This window comes from Anabrus simplex, chromosome 5 (genome assembly GCF_040414725.1).
Source record: "Anabrus simplex isolate iqAnaSimp1 chromosome 5, ASM4041472v1, whole genome shotgun sequence".
Lineage (NCBI taxonomy): Eukaryota > Metazoa > Arthropoda > Insecta > Orthoptera > Tettigoniidae > Anabrus > Anabrus simplex.
The window spans coordinates 278,381,374-278,403,816 of NC_090269.1; the positions used below are offsets into that span (position 1 = coordinate 278,381,374).

General features: G+C 38.7%; 1 protein-coding gene across 1 annotated transcript in view; it reads right to left on the bottom strand.

Annotated features, from left to right (window-relative positions):
- Window positions 1-22,443, bottom strand: part of LOC136874837 (glutamate receptor ionotropic, delta-1) — a 276,714-nt gene that overhangs the window by 105,232 nt on the left and 149,039 nt on the right. Inside the window, exons 3-4 of the mRNA XM_067148516.2 lie at window positions 7,923-8,195; window positions 4,748-4,848 (exon numbers count right to left, since the gene is read on the bottom strand). Coding sequence (XP_067004617.2) covers window positions 4,748-4,848; window positions 7,923-8,195 — 374 coding nt within the window. The remainder of the gene's footprint in view (window positions 1-4,747; window positions 4,849-7,922; window positions 8,196-22,443) is intronic.

A 22,443-nucleotide genomic window follows, 5' to 3' on the forward strand; every position in this document is an offset into this window, starting at 1 on the left:
ATTCTGAACTTCTTTAAACCAATTATTTTATTTTTATTTTTCCAAAAGTAATTAAATAGTTGTTTTATTATCCTATTATCATTTAATCTAGAAAGATGACAGAAAAAGGCAATTCTTCTTTTTCTCATCGTATCTATTATAGATTCACTTACCCTATAAACCACTGCATTAGGCAATAATCTCCATAGTCCATCCACCTGATGTTTTTTATTAATGATTGTTCTGAGTATCCTTCTGTCAACCTTTTGCAGTGTATCAGTTGTCGCTTTGGTGTTCAATTTAAATTGTGTTTCAAAGCATAAGTCGCTTCAGGTTTAATGACGGAACAGTAATGTTGAAGTTTAGCATTTATTGAAAGAGATTTTTTTCTTGTACGTTGGCCATGTAATTCGTTATGCTTTTTTTTAACATAAATGTTCTACTTTCTATTGATGATTTTTCATTGGAGTTCCAAGTTATAATTGCACCAAGATATTTAAACTTATTCACAATTTTAATTTGTTTGGTATTGGCTAAGGTAATGGTTGGTGCTGTAACTGGGAAGGTAGACATTATTTCGGTTTTTTTTTTTTTTATGAAATTTGCAATCCAACTTTTCTTGCTATGTTATCAAGTTCTTCTATTTGCAATTTAGCTTCTTCCATATCAGTAGCAAGTAATGCAAGATCATCAGCGAATGCTAAACAATTGAGTCATTTTTCTGCCAATCTTGATGTTAGGTTGACACATCTTATTCCATTCCTGCATGATTTTTTTTCCAATACACAGTTAAACAATAATGGTGAGAGTCCATCTCCCTGCCGAAGTCCAGTATTAATGTCAAATGGCTTTGAGAGTTCATTTCTAAATCTGACTTTAGATTTAGTGTTCTTAAGGGTAATTTCAATAAGGCGAATAAGTTTTGGATGTAAACCAAATTCTTTTAGGATATTCAATAATGACTCACGATGGATACTATCATACGCCTTTTTAAAATCAACAAAAGTGATAACTAACCCTATAATGCTTCATAATCCACTTCAAACTGATAATTTGATCTGGACAATTTCTCCCTGGACGAAAGCCTCCTTGGTATTCTCCAAGTTCACAGTCAAGTTGTTCTTGAATTCTCACGTATAATAACTTTGAAAATTTTTTGTAAGTGATATCCAGCAATGATATCCCCCGATAATTGTTGGGATCTGATCTATCACCTTTTTTATGTAAAGGGTGTATTATCACCATATTCCACTCTTCGGGCATTTTTTAAGTATTCCAAATGTCTATGAGGTATTTATGTAAATTTTGAATGGTTTGTGTATTAGCATTCTTCCATATTTCTGCAGTTAGTTGATTCTCCCCTGAAGCTTTGTAATTTTTAAGTGAATCTATGGCTTTCAACACTTCATTGTAATCTGGTGGTATAACCTTTTCTAATGGTGTTTTATTTTTTGAATGAAGGTCATACTCTAGGTATTGTGTTGGTTCTTCGCTATTAAGTAATTCTTGAAAGTATTGAGCTAAAATTTCTGCATTCTCTTGGTTACTATGTGCCAGTTTTCCATTTGTATTTCTCATCATAAGTGTTGGTGGAGAATAGTTTGATTTGTATTGTCGAAACGTTTTATAAAACTCCCTCATCTTATGTTGTATGAATGCTTCATCTATGGCATTTAATGATTCTTTGTGACAATTTCTCCTAACCCTTCTGATTTCTTTGGCTGTTTGTTTTCTAACATTATTTAGTTCTACATGGGACTTTTCTGTTCTCTTTTGTTGATCATTCAACCATGCTTTGTGCCTGTTTTGAATCGCTGTGTCACACTCCACATTCCACCAAGCATGTTTCTTTCATTTTTTAACAGGAGCAATTTCTTCAGCTATGGTTTTTAATTTTTCAATTACCATCCCCAAATTGCCGCTTAGAGGAGTTATAGACCTTTCAAAATACAGTTTATTATTAATTAAATAACTAGGGTCATACTTCTTCCTCCTATTGGATTTGGATATTTTGTTCTTCTTTTTTGGCATTAATTTTATTTTAATCTTGGAAAAATAGTGATCTGAATCTATGTCTACCCCACGGAGTACTTTCACATTATAAATTTCTCTGTGATAATTCTTGTCCATGGCCACATGGTCAATTTGGAACTCCCCCAATTTAATATTAGGGCATTTCCAAGTCATTAGTTTGTGTGGTCTTCTTTTAAACCTTGTAGATTCCAAAACTAATCTATGATTTATACAAAGATCAATTCATCTTTGACCATTTTTATTTGTAACTTTATGCACTGGCCATTTACCCACTACTGTACAAAATCGCTTTTCTTTTCCTATTTTAGCATTAAAGTCACCAAGTAAAATTTTAACATGTGTATCAGAGATACCTGATATCACCTGGTCCAATTCTTCCCAACATTTTTCTGTTTCTTCTTTTTCTTTGTTATTTTTGTCATTCGTTGGGGCATGGACATTTATCAATGTGTATGTTTTATTCTCTACTTTAACTGTTAGGAGTGCCATTCTTGGGGAGGTCGAAGAAAAAGCTTCAATTGAATCTAATATGCTGTTATGGACCAAGAATCCTACTCCAAATTGAGGAACATTCTTTATCACTCTTTTCCCTGAAGGACCTTTGTAAAGATGATATCCTCCTGATTCTAATGGGTCCTGATCTGTATTGCGCAATTCTTGAAGAGCTGTTATTACTATCTTATGCTGGTCCAATACATCTGTTAAATGTTTTAACTTGCCAACTTTCATAATTGAATTGATATTTAATGTTGCAAAAAATAAAAATTGTCCTGGTTTATTGAATTTCAGTCTTTTCTTAACCTGATGTGTCTGCATGTCATCTGTTGGGCTTCCAGGCGCTCCGACTCACCTTGATCTTCTACATGATACCCCACCGTATCCAAGTGGTGTCTTTCTTTGGACCTGCTGATTTTGTATGTCCAAACCGGTGGATTTATTCATGAGAAGACTAATCATATTTGGCTGATTATCTGATCAATGATCAATGTTTCTGACCGTAGTCAGGGTTTACCATTCCAGATGTGATCTAGAAGGATGATTAATGAAATGATGAATTTGTGGAGTGGGTCTTTAATGGAGTGGTTTCCCATTGCCTTTTCCATCCTGTGCCGTTGGCCATCTAGTGGCTCTTCCGCCATTAGGAGCAATTTCTCACTCCAAGTGCAAAAGAGTGCCCTTCCTTCTATTCGCTCATCCGCCCTCCTAGGAGACCGTTGACACTTGATAGAGGGTGGTCTCCTTATACCGGGAGATACTCGGTCCCTTCATTCGTTAGCCACCTGTACATAATCTATATATACAGCCGTTGCCCCATCTTTACCACGGCGAGGTAAATGTCAGGATTTCACCATCATTGAAACTGGGACCAAAAGGCATTTCCCAATTTCTCCGGTTCCTTATTTACAAGTCTTCCCAGCCCAAAGTTTGCAAAGTTTTGTAACAATACTCTTTTGTCAGAAATCACCCAGAAAAAATCTTGCTGCTTTCCTTTGGATCTTTTCCAGTTCTTGAATCAAATAATCTTGATAAAGATCCTATGCACTGGAACCATACTTTAACTGGGATCTCACCAGCAACTTACAGTATATGCGTACTCCTTTACATTCTTACTACAACCTCTCCTTACTATCCTCATAACCTTGTGAAGAGATCTGCAACCTTTCTTTACAATCTCGTTAATGAAACTACCCCAGTGAAGATCTTTCCTTATATTAACAACTAGGTACTTAAGAGTAATCCCCATACGGTACTTTCACCCCATCAACAGTGTAATTAAAACTAAAACGATTTTTCCTCAATGGTGAAACTTACAGCCTAACTTTTCATCCCTTTTAGCATCATCTCACAACTTTATTGAGGTCTTTTTGCAGTCGTTCACAATCCTGTAACTTATTTACTGCTCTATACATCATCTTACCCGTGATTCCACTTCTTTATGCATATAATTATATACAGTGTACAGTATATAAAAAAACATAAAGGTCCAATAATACTGCCTGGTGAACTCACCCCCTCCCTCTTCTTAATCACTACAGGATCATGCTATGGCTGTTAGCTCTGTACTCAGGAAACAGGTTAGTTAAATCCCATCTTTGACATTGTTTTCAGTGGTTTTCCATTTCAACTCCAGCAAAATGCTTGGATTATAACTTTCTTAAGGCCATGGCTGCTCTTTCCTGTTCCTAGCCCACACAATTACGCCTATATCTTCGCAGAGGGGTACATGAAGCTCACTCCCATGGAGTGTACTGTGAAGAGCAGCTACAGAACTTGCAAGCCAAACAAGTCATCAGGCACTACCAGCACTAAAAGCCATACGCTAAAAATATGTATACATGGCTATCAAAAACAAATAAAAATAAATAAATAAAATTGCAGGTAAATGTAGAATAGGGGATTTTATCACACAACTCACCATAATGAAACTATGTCACACTGATATACAAAGAAATGCACCATTATGCTGTATTTAGTATTAACTATAGACTTGGAAACCTTAATTTGAGACTTATGCTAGAACTGTATATCCTCCTCCTATGGCGCGACGGCCCGTTTTCGGGTCATGGCCTCCCCAGTTGCTCTCCGCCAAACTTGTCGATAGAACTGTATATAACTTTCATTAATTAGTGTATCATAATTCAGAAACTTAATTGTAATGTTCTTCCAGAAACCTACACAGTAAAAATCAGCGACTTATCATATTTATTTCAGGTGAGAATGGTGCAGGACTTACGTGAAGTTCATACTTTTCTCCAATACATGCCACACATTGCCCACAAAACTTGACACTTCAACATGTGTAACATTCTTAACAACACTGATGAATGGGAGACTCTGAAACAATTTCCGGGTAATTCACGTTTTGAAATTAGAAATTTATAACTTAATCAATTAGAAGATATAAAATGTTATCATACAGTCAATACACTAGATCTTCACAAATTATAAAATAATGTAAATGTATAATAAGTATAATAAGATAATGTGCAACAGAAAAGATATAAGACTAACAAGAAGAAGGCTGGTGTTTGGGGAAGCTATTAGAGTTTAATATCAGTACACAAAAAAAGGCATACAGTTAGATAATTTCACAAAATAAAATTATAGAAATTATCACACTTCAGTATGCATGGTATGCTGCATTGTACTGGTTCATGTCAGGCTGTGGAACAATTTCACTCAGAAAAATCACAGAAATAGAACCAGCTTTTGGTTAGGCCATGTGCATTTGCAGAGTTTTGCCCAGACGTGCCATTTGGGCTCATCAGTTGGACTGGCATGCCCCTCCAAGACTCTGCTTAGCAGTGTGGGACCAACTGCATGGTCTCACTGTGTTAGCAAATAAGGATTGCTAACCTGCTAAAGGAGAAGTGAATTTCTCAGTTTTCAAAAATATGTACTCCCCATGGAGTGCTTTTGGAATTTTTGAATTTCACTCATAGTAGTAGTGGCAACTGTTGCTTCAACAGTTCAAACAAAGGGACTATCAACACTAACCAAGGGAGACAGATGGAGAAGTCTGACCCCTCTAAAGTATGAAGTATCAGCTAAAGAAGGAAGGAGCATGAAATGCTGGGAAGGAAAGATTCCTGTGTCTCACAGACCTCCTACCATCCGAATCAGAAGAAAATAATAGTTAACTAAGTGAGATCAAATATGAAAGATGAAAGTGAATAATTTGGTGGCAGTAAGTGGAGACAGTATGACATTCAGCTAGGATCGTGAAGTCATCACTCTATATTCACGAGTTGTGAATCTTCAAACAACAGACTGCTACACATTACAGGTACTCATCTGCATGTCTGTATTCCACTGTGGACCAAGCATATTTCTTAGACATGTAAATGTCCACTCCAGAAATGCACCACAGATTAGTTCTGCAGATTAGTTAGGCAGCATTCACAGGTCTCAATAAGATCTTCATAAATAAATGCAACTTAAGTTTATCAATAAAATGCTTTCTTTTCCAGGTATTTCTAGTGTTTTCTTAACCTTGCACTGACAAGACTTAAACACTTGCAGGTTATAGGCTAAGTAAGTTGGACCATACAAAGGAGGTATAGAAAACATATTGATGCAAAAAATTAAGGTGCTGGAGGAGACTTTACATATACCTTAAACTGACAAGAAAACAAATACCAGTAATTAGATTATCATATTCAGAAGGTCAGACTAGATTTATCCCTTGAAGCCTTTATTGTAAAGCTAAAGCAGAGATACTTTTGGTTCATAATGAGACAGTCTGATTCAATCAAGAAAATACTTATACTTGAAAAAAGAGGAAGGGACACAGAGATGAGAATGGCTGACAATGAGGTGGTTAAACACCATCAAGGATGCAACAGTGTCATTACTGAAGAGTCTGGAATGTTTAGTTGAAAAGAGGAACACATGAAGGCACTTACTCAATCATGAGCAGCTCCCCAAAGTCAACACTGATTTAATGGCAGAGAGAGAGAGAGAGAGAAAGAGCAAGAAGAGAGAAAATATTCAACATTTATTCAGTAGAAGGCATAACCGCTAACTATGAAAGATCTTTTTCAGTTGTGTGTCTCACAGTTTACTGCCAATACCAGACACTGCATCCGATGCTCCACGAGTTACAGTGGCCTTGCCACTTCTACTCTGTTGGCTGAGGGTTCAGTTCCCACAAGTGTCCTTTTAGCCATTTTTCCTTTGTACTTAATATCTCTTTGATATACATTACATGTAGCCTACTAGGTATGACCTAGTAAGCTGAAAGTCTATTTGAATCCTATTAACACTAAACAGAGGAGAAAGAGGTCCAACCATTCAAGGAATGAGGTACTGGCTAGGAAGAGCACAGGGCCATGAAAAGCAGGAAAATGAAATTCTCTCTGGGCCTCATAATCCAATACCCTCAGGGCCAGAAGAAAACAAGAAGAGACTAAAAGAAGTCAGATGGGAAAGATGAAAGGCCGAGCTCTGACCCAAGTAGAAGCAATCTAGGGCCCTTGATCACCACTTCATATTAAATTAAGGGAGAGTCCCTGAATGGTTTGCAGGTTAGTACAGAATTTACGTACCAAAGAATCAACTAAGAAATGTTTTATATTGCTCTGTTCATTGGTAAGAATATCACACTTAATATTGGAATTCAGGTTCAGCTATCATTAACTTTGTTTTATACTTTAATTTAAACTTGAACTCTCATTAATATGGCTGGATCTCATGACAATATTTAGTTTATATTTTATCTAGTTGGTGTAATCATTTAGAAGGAATATGTATTAGTTAAACATTTCAAATGTTTTCTCCATGATAACCTGTAATAAAGAGCTAACTTTATTACAATACGGAAGTTCTGTAATGTGGTAAAACCACAAGTGAAGTTGCTCAACTACAGTAGTCTGATATTAATTTACCTACCAACTAAATCTGATCCCAGCCAAGTGTCAGGGTTAGGTGATAAAGTCCGAACTAGCACCAACGTATTAAAATGTGCCTGTTGGCAAGGCCAGTCTCAACATCTGAGGAGAAAAGAAAATGGGGCGTTACAGGAGATCACATTAAAAGCTTGCGGCTGTGTCTCTAGTCACCAGTGCCTTTTAAAAGTATGGCAATCCAACTGACGAACCTGCTGCCACACTAGGGTAAAACCCTGGGAATTTCAGAATTGAAAAAGCCTAAACAGCTTGAATACTCAAATATTCAAATTATGGTTCACTTCTGGGAACCTAATTTGTATTTTATTTGGTAAAACAATATAAAGATACCCAGTATCAACAAAACATCATAAAGACCTATCTCTAGTTTCTTCCTTATCTCGTCCCAGTACAACCTTTAGTGCATTCCATACATTGGAGGTAAAACAGAGAGCTGTGATGTAACAGAATTCAAATCATCAAATTTTTCCTCTGCTACTTAAGCGAAAGGAATATACTTACATTCTTAGTAACAGCACGTAGTTGCAGTCCTTGTAGGTTATTCCGACGATCATAGAAACTACCGTGAACACAACGCAGTACACTTTCATGCCACTCACACACTGAATTATTATGTAAGGTTGAGTCTTTTGCTATATGGTAGAACTCTAAAAGATGGTTATCCTGAACAACAAGGAACTGACAGTTTATCGGTACGTACACATTGTGAAGAAGCAGAGTAACAGGCATTAAGGATGTCAAGAGCAGCCATCTTCCCCAACAATTTAGTGTTCCCTGAAAGAAATACAGAAAAAAGTTACTATTTTCTCAGCTACACAGAGAAATATTGAATCATGGGTATGTGTTAAGCCTCCTCTCTTTATAGGTCTAATACGTCCAAAATCAACATCTTCCAAAAACATCTTTCCATCCACCAAAATGGCATCATCCTTCCACCCATATGACGCATGCAGGTTGCCTGGTTATGGTGTTGGTTATTTGTCCACGCAAAACTGTCCACGCTAATTTCAGGTAGACCATCAGACCAAAAACATATCCATGATAAAATATTTCATATACAGGGTTATTCACCTAACATGTTACAAGGAAATAACTTCTAAACCATTGAAGATATCGGCATTCTGTTTTCATATTCGTAAATGGTACCCATGGTCATATAAAATAACATGCTACTTAGTCTCATGGGATGATTAATAACAGAGATATTGATACTAACTCCATATTTTTAAATAGAATGGCACAAATTCATACAGCTGGCCTAAAAGTTCAACTGAGTACAAGTTCAAATATGTAAGTATTTTCAAAATCGGACAGTTACTTTTTGAGATATAAATAAAAACCGCATTTGGGCTTTTGCGTGCCGCATCAGATGGCGTGCAGTCGGCCAAGGACGTATTGGCACACAAGCTACTTCCTGACATTGATAACAGGCATGTACTGTAAACATAATGTGATGTACCGTAACATACCCTGGGTGTGCAACGTTATTGTATGACTGGCAAACACACAACAGGGAAGGGAGATTAAAGTCGTTTCGTTTCGTTTCGTTTCGTTTCGTTTCGTTTCGTTTCGTTTCGTTTCGTTTCGTTTCGTTTCGTTTCGTTTCGTTTCGTTTCGTTTCGTTTCGTTTCGTTTCGTTTCGTTTCGTTTCGTTTCGTTTCGTTTCGTTTCGTTTCGTTTCGTTTCGTTTCGTTTCGTTTCGTTTCGTTTCGTTTCGTTTCGTTTCGTTTCGTTTCGTTTCGTTTCGTTTCGTTTCGTTTCGTTTCGTTTCGTTTCGTTTCGTTTCGTTTCGTTTCGTTTCGTTTCGTTTCGTTTCGTTTCGTTTCGTTTCGTTTCGTTTCGTTTCGTTTCGTTTCGTTTCGTTTCGTTTCGTTTCGTTTCGTTTCGTTTCGTTTCGTTTCGTTTCGTTTCGTTTCGTTTCGTTTCGTTTCGTTTCGTTTCGTTTCGTTTCGTTTCGTTTCGTTTCGTTTCGTTTCGTTTCGTTTCGTTTCGTTTCGTTTCGTTTCGTTTCGTTTCGTTTCGTTTCGTTTCGTTTCGTTTCGTTTCGTTTCGTTTCGTTTCGTTTCGTTTCGTTTCGTTTCGTTTCGTTTCGTTTCGTTTCGTTTCGTTTCGTTTCGTTTCGTTTCGTTTCGTTTCGTTTCGTTTCGTTTCGTTTCGTTTCGTTTCGTTTCGTTTCGTTTCGTTTCGTTTCGTTTCGTTTCGTTTCGTTTCGTTTCGTTTCGTTTCGTTTCGTTTCGTTTCGTTTCGTTTCGTTTCGTTTCGTTTCGTTTCGTTTCGTTTCGTTTCGTTTCGTTTCGTTTCGTTTCGTTTCGTTTCGTTTCGTTTCGTTTCGTTTCGTTTCGTTTCGTTTCGTTTCGTTTCGTTTCGTTTCGTTTCGTTTCGTTTCGTTTCGTTTCGTTTCGTTTCGTTTTGAAATCCATGTTTAATCGGTTGCGCTCAGTTTAGAGTCGTTTCCCACGGATGGGAATGGGAAGGATTTGGAAAGGACGTCGGTTGTGGCCTATCCCAAAGGTACCTATCCGGCATTTGCCTGGTGTTGAACATAGGACACTATGAAAATCAACTTCAGGTTGGGCAAGGCAGGACTCGAACCTACGCTCTCCCGAATGCATGCTACTACAGTCGCGCTTGAGCTCCGCAGATATTAATGCGTGTAAAATAAATAAATGATAGTGTTGCTGCCATCACACCACGATCAGCTCTGAACATCCCACATATTAAGTCGAGCTGTTTGTCTCCTAATGTCTAACCTATCCCAACCCAAATAATCCAGCATTGGTAACACTGCTCCTTCGCAGGCGCTACATGACTATGCTGTCAAATACCCTGAAATGAAATAACAACTAACAGCCACTCTTCTCCGCAGCCTGTCGAGTTTCATAATCACATGTAGCGGCTAGCATTCGTAGCTGTTGCCACGGTGGTCCGGGTTCAATTCCCGGCTCTGATAAGCAATTTAATTCTGGTTGAAGGGCTGGAACAGGGTACACTCATATTCATGAGGCAAAACAGAGAAGAGATGGGTTCGGTACCCATTTCAGCTATCCTGGAAGTGTTTCCCTTGTTTCCCACAGCTACTCCAGACAAATGTCGGGATGGTTCCTTACTTACAACAACGGCCGCCTCCGTCCCAATTCCCCACCTGCATTACAATAACACAGGTTATCAGACATATTCTAACATACATACATACATACAGTACACACACACACACCCAAGCACATGGGGCTAGACGACCACGATGTCCAAGCCCCGGAAATGAAATAACAACCACTATTCTCTGTACCCCTTCGAGTGACTTAATCACATACCTCGGACATTATTAATTTGCTTTTCTAGAAGGAGCTCTTCCTGTGTTTTGTGTTATGCTTATTTCTCAACTCATACAGTAGTATGTATTGTACACTAAAACCAGTGACAATTATAGCTTTCGTTATGGTCCCTTCAAGCCGAAGTTTTTATTTTATTCTATTAAAACACAGCAACCCTCCCTGTTCTGTGATAAGTTCGCTTGCCATACACACTTTGCAAACCCATCACATGTGTACGAGGTGCTTACATGGCTGGTATCCATTATGTGGCTGAACTCACTCCCAGGAACCTGCTTGCGCGTCAGTATGTCCTTGCCCGACTTCACGCCGTCTGATGGAGCAAGCAAAACCGCGCATGCTGTTCTTATTTATATCTCAAACAGTAATTGTCCAATTTTGAAAATAATCACATATTTGAACTTGCATGCAGTTGAACTTCTATGCCAGCTGCATGAATTTGTGCCGTTCCATTTAAAAATATGGAGTTAGTATCAATATCTCGATTATTAATCACCTCATGAGACTAAGTAGCACGGCATTTTACAAGACCCTGGGTGCCATCTATGAATATGAAAATAGAATGCCGATATCTTTAATGGTTTAGAAGTTATTTCCATGTAACATGTTAGGTGAATAACCCTGTATGTAACTATAATAATGGAGAGAATTAAAATACACTGGTAAGTTTTCAGTTATATATATATAAAAACACTTGTATTTCTAACTTATTTCAGTGTTCTCCAGACTTGTAAGCCGTGATTCAGGATCATGCGATGGTCACCGAAGACAGCGCTCAGCATTATCAAGGGTTCTGACTGACTTCGATAGCAGCAAAGCTCACAGTGAAATGGAATGGTATTGCAATTCCACCTCATTACATAGTGCAGACTATGGTGCGATGGACGCCTATTGGTCCACCATGCGGGAAGGGCGGTCACTGACTGGCTGTTCCTCAGTCAATGATTGAAGCATTAAGGAGGCAGATGTACGTCGACCTGCCTCAACGGAGAGGGGCAACTGATCACCCGTTGCTTTTCTGGCCTGCCGTGGCCACCATGTCCTCCAGAATTTAAGGCTTTCAGGACTGGAATTCAGGCTTTGTTTACACATGCAGATTCCTCCTTATGGTTAAAACTGTTGGTTACTGAACTCAATAGCTGCAGTCGCTTAAGTGCGGCCAGTATCCAGTAATCGGGAGATAGTGGGTTCGAGCCCCACTGTCGGCAGCCCTGAAGATGGTTTTCCGTGGTTTCCCATTTTCACAACAGACAAATGCCGGGGCTGTACCTTAATTAAGGCCACGGCCGCTTCCTTCATTTTTTTGTTGGCCAGTTTGTGCACTCGTTATCGGTGTCAATAAAAACCCACGTCATGCATGTGTGGCCATGTGTACCTGACGTGTTGCTGTCCAGCGCCATCTTTTGGTCATTTTGTGTACTTAATTTTGGTGTTTAAAAACCCATGTCATACCAGTCATATGTGTCAATTATTACCTCTCTACCCCCAATATTCCATGAAGTATTGGATCGTCAAATGTTAATGGACCTCATGAGGTGCTCTAGTTATTTCTGTTAAGCAGCGGTAGGAAGATTTCAACTGCCAGGAAACAAACGTTGATAGGCTGTGTCATACACACGGACAGGGGTGTTTTGGGTGTGATGAATCTTCCTGCGATGAAAGAAATGAAACTTGATTTACATTGCAGTCGGAAAGATAACAAAAGGAAAAAAAAAAAGATGTTTGACTTATAAAACAGGTAAATATCGTACACGAAGTCAGCTTTCATCAATATTCTACATTCTCATTGCGCGTTAGATACGGTACCATACTGTCGTTGTACCTCAATGGCCTCTCTCGCGGCGTTGAATGCGATTATGACAACGGCGTCGAGGAATTGACTTACCGCATGGCAGAGACACTGGGACTCTCCATTAATTCTGCCAGATAAACACCAAATGTATCACCAGAAATATTTTACATGCCAACCTCGTACAACATGCAGTATCGGATAGATGTTTTACCGCCCTTCGATAATCCGACTACATCTGCTGGGTTCGCACCCTTCATCTTGGGATCCGGAGGCCGGCATCCTATCACTGATCCACAGATGTGGATGTGTTGCTGTCCAGCGCAAATAGACAGTCAAATATTATAAATGGCCTTGTACATGTTGCTTAACTGTGAACAATGAAAATTTGCAATAACGTTTTCTTTCGTGGATTCCTTGCCGGTAACCATTCAACACTCGCCAATCAAGTTATACATTATGAAGAGAAATCGGTACCGTATAACAAACCGAGGGATGGAAGAATTACCAGCATATATCTCCGTTCAATCAACAGTTCGACGATGAATTTATCACTGTGACACTAGCTTAGGCCTTGAATTAACGATATCGGAAAATCGGGAGTATCACTCATAGTTTTACAGAAATAGACCGTAATACACAGACTGATTTTCGTAACCCCAATTTTCCGTGCATACAAACCTGCGAAGTGAAATGCTGTCACGTTACATGAACCTACCAAGTACTTGCATTGTTCCAGTAGCACGGGAAAAATCTGGGAGCAGTTCAGGAGTCTTTTCTGGAGGAATATTTTCGATAAAAGTGTTAATTATTGCACGTACCGGTATTCGAGAAATCGAGAGGACGCAATTTTCTTCGGAGAATGGAAAGAGGGCTTCTTTCACAGTTCTCATTTTTTCTTCTGATTTTGTGACTGTGATAATTATTTTTTCCGAGATAATCGACCCGAAAGGTCCTGTCATCACTAGCAGTATAATAATTCATTTTCAGAGAAAAGAATCATCCAAGATGTTTGAATATGTCAGCTTATGCCTACGAATCGATTGGATTATCATATCAGTATCTTTCTCGCCTACGTGTAATAAAACACGCACTTCGTTTTCAATCCCGTTTCGGTGTGGATGAGGAACTAGCGTGTAACTAATACAAGGCCAACGTTGGCCTTGAACCGCGTAATATAAATGGTGCTCTAGTTCTTGAGAAATTCAATATTATGAACAAAGGATTGGGCTATCAACATTGTTGTTTTCAAAATCGAATGTTATGAGTTGTCTTGAAATGTCTAACAAGCTTGAACTTGTCTTTTGTAGCCTATAACCAGGTAAACCAACTTGGTTAAATAAAGTATTCGTGTCCTCTTTCCCTCGAGATGGTGCAGCTCTTTTCAGGGACACCCCCAATGGAGGTGAACCGCAAGTACCATTTTAACCACATACCAGTCCTCCTACCATTCTTACATATCTGGCAGTACTGCGGATCGAACTCGAACATCCGAGGACACCCCGTACACGTTTCAGAAATTATGGCCGATGACACTGACTTAAAGACGAGTATTAACGAAGTAATCAAAAGTGTTAGTGTTCAGGCTTCTCGATCTTGAAAAGGTCATGGTGTCGCCCTAGAGACAGCATCTTGGCAATGCGTGACAATTCAAATGACGAGCCCGCTGCCACACTGAGGCGAAACACAGAATTTTTGAATACTGAGATATTCTCAATCGGTGAAACAAGTTCTGGTTTTCTTATTGGAAACTACTTTTTTTAAATAAAATAAACCCCTACTTTTTGATTGAGTATTAAGGAAGTAAATGAACTATTTTTCATCTTAACATTTATTTATTAAGTCCTCTATTTTCGATCTAGTATGAACTACTTTCAGTTTTATATGCAATCGGTCAATTCACGGGCAAATGAAGTATTTAGAACTTCACTTTGTCAATAAGGTCGTTAGAAATTAGACTGTCACGACAGTGGGCGTGTATATTACAATACGTTTGACAATGCGCAGTTATAAAGCTGTCCCTGAGAAGTGCTTTTACACGCAAACACGAGATTATCTGACTGTAATGAATACTCGTTGGTGAACAGCATGTTCAAACACTTCACTTGACGTAATATCACAACACCAAGCCTAACGTTTGTGTTCTCGACAATAATATTTTGGGCACACGCGCGCGCACACACAAACATAATAATAATAATAATAATAATAATAATAATAATAATAATAATAATAATAATAATAATAAGCTAAAGCTATTTTCTGTCCCAGACACGAGGAACCATATTCAGTCAGTCCGTGATATCCAGAAGTGTTCGTCTATGTGTGTGCAATGCACGGCCAAATTCACGGAACGGAGGGACCTATACATGTGTTTTCACAACGACATGACACATATAGGTAAACAAACGCTAATCATCTGTGAAACTACCATAGACAGGATCTGAAGAAGTTGCTTTGTTCTGGAATAAGGTCTTTGAGAAAGCGTAAAAAGCGAAAATGCATAAATAACGCTATGGTAAATAAATAATTAAACAATAAATTTATAAATATATAAGGCGATTCGTGATGCGGGGTATTGAAATGAAATGTCGTATGGCTTTTAGTGCCGGGATATCCCAGGACGGGTTCGGCTCGCCAGGTGGAGGTCTTTCTATTTGACTCCCGTAGACGACCTGATGAATACCGTGTCGTAGGAATTAATCAATTAAGGTTAAAACCCCCGACCCGGCCGGGAATCGAACCCGGGACCCTCTGAACCGAAGGCCAGTACGCTGACCGTTCAGCCAACGAGTCGGACATGCGCCGCATTAAAAGGACGTGTTTTAAGGGATTACAATAGAATAGAAAGACCAAGACATGAGCAGTGCAAAACAGATCAAAATAAGACTGAGTAACCAGCGTACCGGCCTTCAGCTGTGTGTCGAGCTGATTAGCCCAAATAGTAAAAGCTATATTTCAATGTGCTCAGGTACGAAGCCTCAAGACGGTAGATTTACTGGTACCTAAAACAACTGCCGCGGAACAAAATTACGCCACATCGGCGTCTCCGAAAACTTTAAAAATAGTTATAAGGACATAAAATCAATAATAGTATCATTTAATTTATGGGGTTCTGTTTCATATCTTCAAATTACACACATAGCACAGTGCCAACCACTGCAGAAACACGTAATTATTCAATACATCCTTCTACACAGGGTTGGTGTCATGAAGAGCATTCAGTCGTAAAACCGGGCCAAGTCCACTCCCTAAGCACCATGCTGTTTCTCTTCTGCACAAAATACTGCGAACAGGTAAACCAAACTTCCTGAGAATAGATTTCAGCTACCTATCTCCCTCAGGTAGAACACCCGCAAGGTCATCAACACGATCCCTGTTGTCCATCCCCACTCACCACAGTAGGATGTATAACAACTCATTTGTACCGGGGACCATACGTTCCTGGAATTCCCTCCCGGCTGAAATTAGAGACATAAGCAACCTAAAGGTATTCAAAAGAATGTGCTGGAACCTGGAACTTTTATCTACAATCAGAATAATTTACTCCAAGAAGTAGCCTACCCTCAAATGTTAGATTAAGTCAAATGAATAAAATGTAAATGTAAGATTAGTAACATTGACAATTTTCGAGGTATAGTTTCAATAATAGTAAATACTATAAATTCATTTTAAAATGTTAAAAACAAATTATGATACTTTACATTTTTAGTTAAATTACATTTCACGTTAATTTTAAATTATATTAACCTTATTTTTAATTTTAAGTAGTTATAATGTTCTGTTAGTCCGCCTCTGTGGTGTAGTGGTTAGCGTGATTAGCTGCCACCCCCGGAGGCCCGCGTTCGATTCCCGGCTCTGCCACGAAATTTGAAAAGTGGTACGAGGGCTGGAACGGGGTCCAGTCAGCCTCGGGAGGTCAACTGAGTATAGGTGGGTTCGATTCCCACCTCAGCCATCCTGGAAGTGGTTTTCCGTGGTTTCCCGAATGCCGGGATGGTACCTAACTTAAGGCCACGGCCGCTTCCTTCCCTCTTCCCTGCCTATCCCTTCCAATCTTCCCATCCCTCCACAAGGCCCCTGTTCAGCATAGCAGGTAAGGCCGCCTGGGCGAGGTACTGGTCATACTCCCAGTTGTATCCCCCGACCAAGAGTCTGAAGCTCCAGGACACTGCCCTTGAGGCGGTAGAGGTGGAATCCCTCGCTCAGTCCGAGGGAAAAACCGAACCTGGAGGGTAAATAGATGATGATGATGATGATATAATGTTCTGTTTACACAGGTGTACAATTATATGAACATTAATAAATAAATAAATAAATAAATAAATAAATAAATAAATAAATAAATAAATAAATAAATAAATAAATAAGTCTCAAAAACCTAAGAACGTTGAGTCGGATCAGAGTAAGAAATGGGCATGCATACTGTGTTTAGGGAGCTACGAAAATTGAAAGTTCGGCTAGGTCTCGCAAGCTAAATACTGTCTGGATCGGAAGACTACAAGGGTTGACTAAGTGAGGTCCGGTAGAATGATAGATGTGGTGAAGCTGATAGAAGTACATGGAACCAAAATCCAGGTCAACGGCCCCTCATAATGGTACTTATCGCTAGTAACGTAGAACCATGGTATTTGTCATGTTGCGGTACTAATCAAAAGTAGCGTAGACCCACGGTGTTGCACACATGACGGTACTACTCACAAGTATTGTACGTCACACAGGTAACGCAAACCCATGGTGTTCCACACGTAGGTGTACTAATCACAGGCAACTCCCAGACCCGTGATGTTTATCACAATGGTACCAATCACGGGTACTGGAAACCCACAGTGAACCACTCTCTGCTGCTACTAATCACAAACCTATTGTGTACCTAACATAGTGGTACTAGTCACAAGTAAAGACGACCCATGGTGTTCCCCGCATGATGGTACTAATCACAAGTAGTTTCATGGTTCTAATAAAATCATCCCTTGGTCGCCCCTTTTAGTCGCCTCTTACGACAGGCAGGGGATACCGTGGGTGTATTCTTCGTCTGGGTCCCCCACCCACACAGAGAGAAAAAAAGAAAAACGAAGGGATCCGTCACTTCGAAAAATGAAGTAACGGACGAAGAAAGACAAGGGCCACGAAGGGCGTGAAAATGAAAGACTCTCTAGGTCCCAAATGCTCTAATACCGTCAGGGTCGGAAAAGAACAAGAGTTGACCAAGGGAGGTCGGACATGATAGGTGAAAGTGAGGAGACTGCCACAAGTAAGTCGCCAAACCACGCTCCGAAGTTGAGAGCCCCTGGGGCCCCTTTTTGTTGCCTCTCACGACAGGCAAGGGATACCGTGCGTATATTCTTCAACTGTGTCCCCCATCCACAGGGGATGAAGGTTCATGATTGCAATACTTTACAAATGACTGAGCATGGTAACTAAAGTTGCATCATTTCCAAGAGAATTTTTTCCCCACTCAATTACACTCTAGGAGACTGAGCTCCACAATTTACAACAGCCCAGCCTCTCAAAGGCACAAGTTTCTTATCCGATTCTACACTATTTAACTTCGAAAACAGTATTTACTGTCATTTCTGCTCGACAGCCTGATCCACACTTGTCTATGAATAACAATAATTTAAACAGGGGCAATGAGTGCCCATTCTAAATGGCCTTAATGTACCAAAGAAAAGGTTTAAGAGAATCGGCCATGAACAAAATGCTAGGAGGCGAAAAATTTGCACTCCTTTTGAAACCTTTTGAAAATAACTTAAAATCCTATATGGGCTTATGGCCTTATATCCCTTCCTTCTTCTAAATTTTCGACCAATAAGGAATTGTGCACATTTATTAAATCAACCAATCAAAATTGTGAGTGTATACAGGGCTTAGGCCCAGAGAGTTCTGGAATTTTCCTCTCCGCTATATAAGCTGGGACCTTTTGGGCCATGTTGTCTTCCGATCGCTACAGTCAAGAAGTAGAGTGTGTTCGTAGAGAAGGCAGGGGCTAGCCTTGCCTACCAGCTAAAAGTAATGGGAGACATCTTGTAATCATGTAATAGCCTCAGAAGCTAGTTTGAGGGGAAGGTTTCAAATTATTTCGTAATGTAAAATTAAATCTTTCTATGTAAATTTTCAATCAAGCCCAAAGGCCGTAGTCTAACTTCAACTTGGTATTGAGGTGACTATGATTTTAAAAATTATCTCTTCCTTTTGTAATTTGAAATTTTCTATCTAGTCACCTCTGCAACTTCGGGCCATAAGCCCACATAAGGTTTTTAGAATTTTCGAGTGAACTTCCAAAAAGTGAAGAGTTCGCCTCCTAAACTTTTTGTTTACGACCGACCTATTCTTTTTCTTTTTCACTAAGGCCAGGCAGAAGGGCACTTATGGCCTATGTTAACTATTCTTATTCAATTGTAATGTAGACTGTCGAGCGAGTAAGACAGTGGAATCTGGTTGTATTTTTACCTAAAAGTTAAACTGTGCCTTTGAGAGGCTTTAATCTTATAAATTTTGGAGAGTAGTCTGCTAGGTGATCGTGTGGAGCAAAGACGCTCTTTGTAATGTTGTAAATTTTGGAGCCCCGTCTCCTTACTTGTAATTGATTGAACCGAGCTCGATAGCTGCAGTCGCTTAAGTGCGGCCAGTATCCAGTATTCGGCAGATAGTAGGTTCGAAGTGTGAGTTTTCTAACTGTCTGACTAACTTTACAAATATTATAAATCTGCATTTTACTTGAAAAATCTGAATATCTGCATTCATTAAATAAAATACACACTCGTCGGACCTTGTACTCACACTTACTTGTTACCTGCTTATTTACACATACGTTATTTGAAGGGCGCCAGCTGCCACTCAGTGCAGCAATAATAGAATGAGACTCTTGACTATCTCTAGGGTGTGGGGTAATAAGCTTACTTTTGACAACATACCATATAAGTTCTGGGAAAAGGAGATTGGCGTTCGGTTTCCCCGTTAATTTTGAGGTTAAGATTTTACTGTTAATGACATGAAACTATGAATTCGTTTGATAGAACAATATATATTCTTTAAATAATATATCAAAAAATAGTGAGTCTTGTTGCGATAAAACAGATGAAAATATGAAATTATGACATTGCAACTGAAAGAAACTAGGCATGAATTTGAATTCTTCTTGACCGGACATTTAACAATTTATACGAAATATTTCCCTCACTGATTCACTTGACTGTACCTTCAACACTTTAAGTGTAATTACGACGTAGTCCATTGATCTGGTGTTTACTGTAGATGTGTCACGCCTAACTTGGTGATACATCCTTGTGACTGCTTCTTCTCCATATCATCTGACTTCTTTGTAAGTCAATATGGTATTACCTCTTGGCAGGTCCAGGGTTGCCCTCTCTGACTTCATGGTAAGCCCTTGCGTCCGTGTCTTCAACTAAGTGACGGACCAACCTCTTGGTCTCACTCTCTCAATGACCAATAATTAATGGCTCACTGAGTCTTCACCACCTCTCGTTCACACTCGTTGACTGACCAACTAAGGCTTCTTGATCTAGTAGACTTCTTCACTGTACTGCATCCGTATAACTAATGACTGACGCTACAATATGCACCCACCTTTTATAGACGTTGGTTGACACAGCTACGTAATCTCCAGAAATAACAATGACATACTCCCACCTACGCGACAGATATTACATACAGTGGTGAAATCGCCCGGGGCGGCTGACTCTCTGAGCGCATATCTAAATAAATACGATGCCGTAGCCATGGCGTGGCAATGACTTGGCAGAATCGCCACCAATCTTGCACAATGTACCAACGTCACACCCATTCTCTGATATATACAACAATTCTCACTGTACAGGTATTGAGTGTTATTCTACACATACGTATATATGCATACATCTAAGTACAATCTTGCAAGCAACAGGCAATTGCAAAATCGAATTGAATAAAACGGATAATTACAATAATAGTAACAATATCACAGATAACATAATAATAATACTGACATAATAATAATAATAATAATAATAATAATAATAATAATAATAATAATAATAATAATAATAATAATAATAATAATAATAATAATAATAATAATAATACAGACAAAATAATAAAAATACAGATATCATCTTGTAACGGGATTTGAACCGTTACAATTCGCCTCCCTCATAAATAAATCGAAGAACAAAGAATCGATTGATTTATGAACAAAATTATATATATAACACTGACACATATAAACACTTTAAATGAGTATACAACAATAATTTTCTTTTTCAACATCCATACATTTTATAAAATATCAAAGGTATGAGAATTTTTCTCGCACATTGTCATCGCAGTAACTGTCCAGTGTCCCATTCTCATACAATACACAAGAGCATAGCCCTTAATTTAACACACACAAATAATTTTCAATCAATATACAACATTCTTCTCCTTTTTTTAACATATCAAAATATTTTGTGAAAATTCACTTATATGAGAACTTTTCTTGCATATTGTTATCGCAGATAACTCTCCAATGTCCTGTTCTCCGTTTTTTGTCACACAGAACATGACAATGTAGCACTTATTCTTCCAATACACCAATACGACACTTGGTTCACACGCAAATCGCAGATGTTAGTTTTCTTTTGCCAGTTTCTTACAAAAATTAATCATATTATTATCTCAACAAATCTCACGTGAAGTACTTCTTTACATTCATTATACTATAAATACCGACAATATCCCCTTCCTGATCTTTATAAGAATATGCACACTCCCCGATAAGGTTCACAATAGTGAAATACCCCTGATAAAAAAATAACTTCAACATATTTCCCGCCTCTGCATATGATGAAATGGAACTCTGAGTAGCACTCTGTCACTCAAACTGAATCGATTTTGCCCTTATTAACTTACATATCTCAAGAAATCACATCCTCCTTGGCAACAATAATTAAAGAATCAATACTATGGCTACAAGATGGTTCAATTGCGCCGTAATCCAGCATAATGTTTATCTGTTCTTCGACTTCACTAGCATTTTTAAGTTGAATGGGGTACTTACCTCCCACAAATGATGAATGGTCATGTACTACAAATTTATGTTCATATACGTGTTCTTCCTCACTTACCACTAAATACATCTCGATGCTTACCTAACATCGAACACAATTACTTCTCCTGGAATTCACTCAAATTACCTCACGTCACAGCCTCATACCGACTATCCCTCGGATACTGGTCGTACAGGCACGTAACACACCCAACAAAACATTTCCTCTCACTAGGAACAACTTCACTTACCTCTCATATCTTTCAAAGAACACACGTTACCAAACACTTACCTCAGACCATCATAATTAACACGTACTTCTTTGCTAGATTACTCCCAGAACAAACACACACTACCTAAATTAAAGTCTATTCTACCTCCATGATTTGCAACCAAGTCAGCTCCTAAAACAACTGAATACACAAGTTCTGGTACAACAAGGCATAGTTGAAACTTATATATATCTTCAATTATGATTGGTACTGCTATCATTTTATTTACTCACAGTGACTTACCCAACGGCTGTTAAAATATTTAATAGTACCTGTGCTTACCTTCTTCATATCACAATTTCCATCATCGGAGTTACTACCTCACTACTTACGTCATATTCTCGGCATTACAAGTACTTACATCACTTAACAGAACACTTCTTACGTCGAACTTACTACTACCATTAATTACTTCATTATCTACGACTACGTCACTACTTAAATATCTCACTTAACATTACTTAGGTCACAATCATACTGTACTCTTAAATCTACTTTCACTACATAACTATTTATACTACATACCTGTTCATCTACTACCTTCGGACTGTTCACTTAATTTACCCTATTCCCTGTGAATCTGAAATACTCTGGCTGGATAACG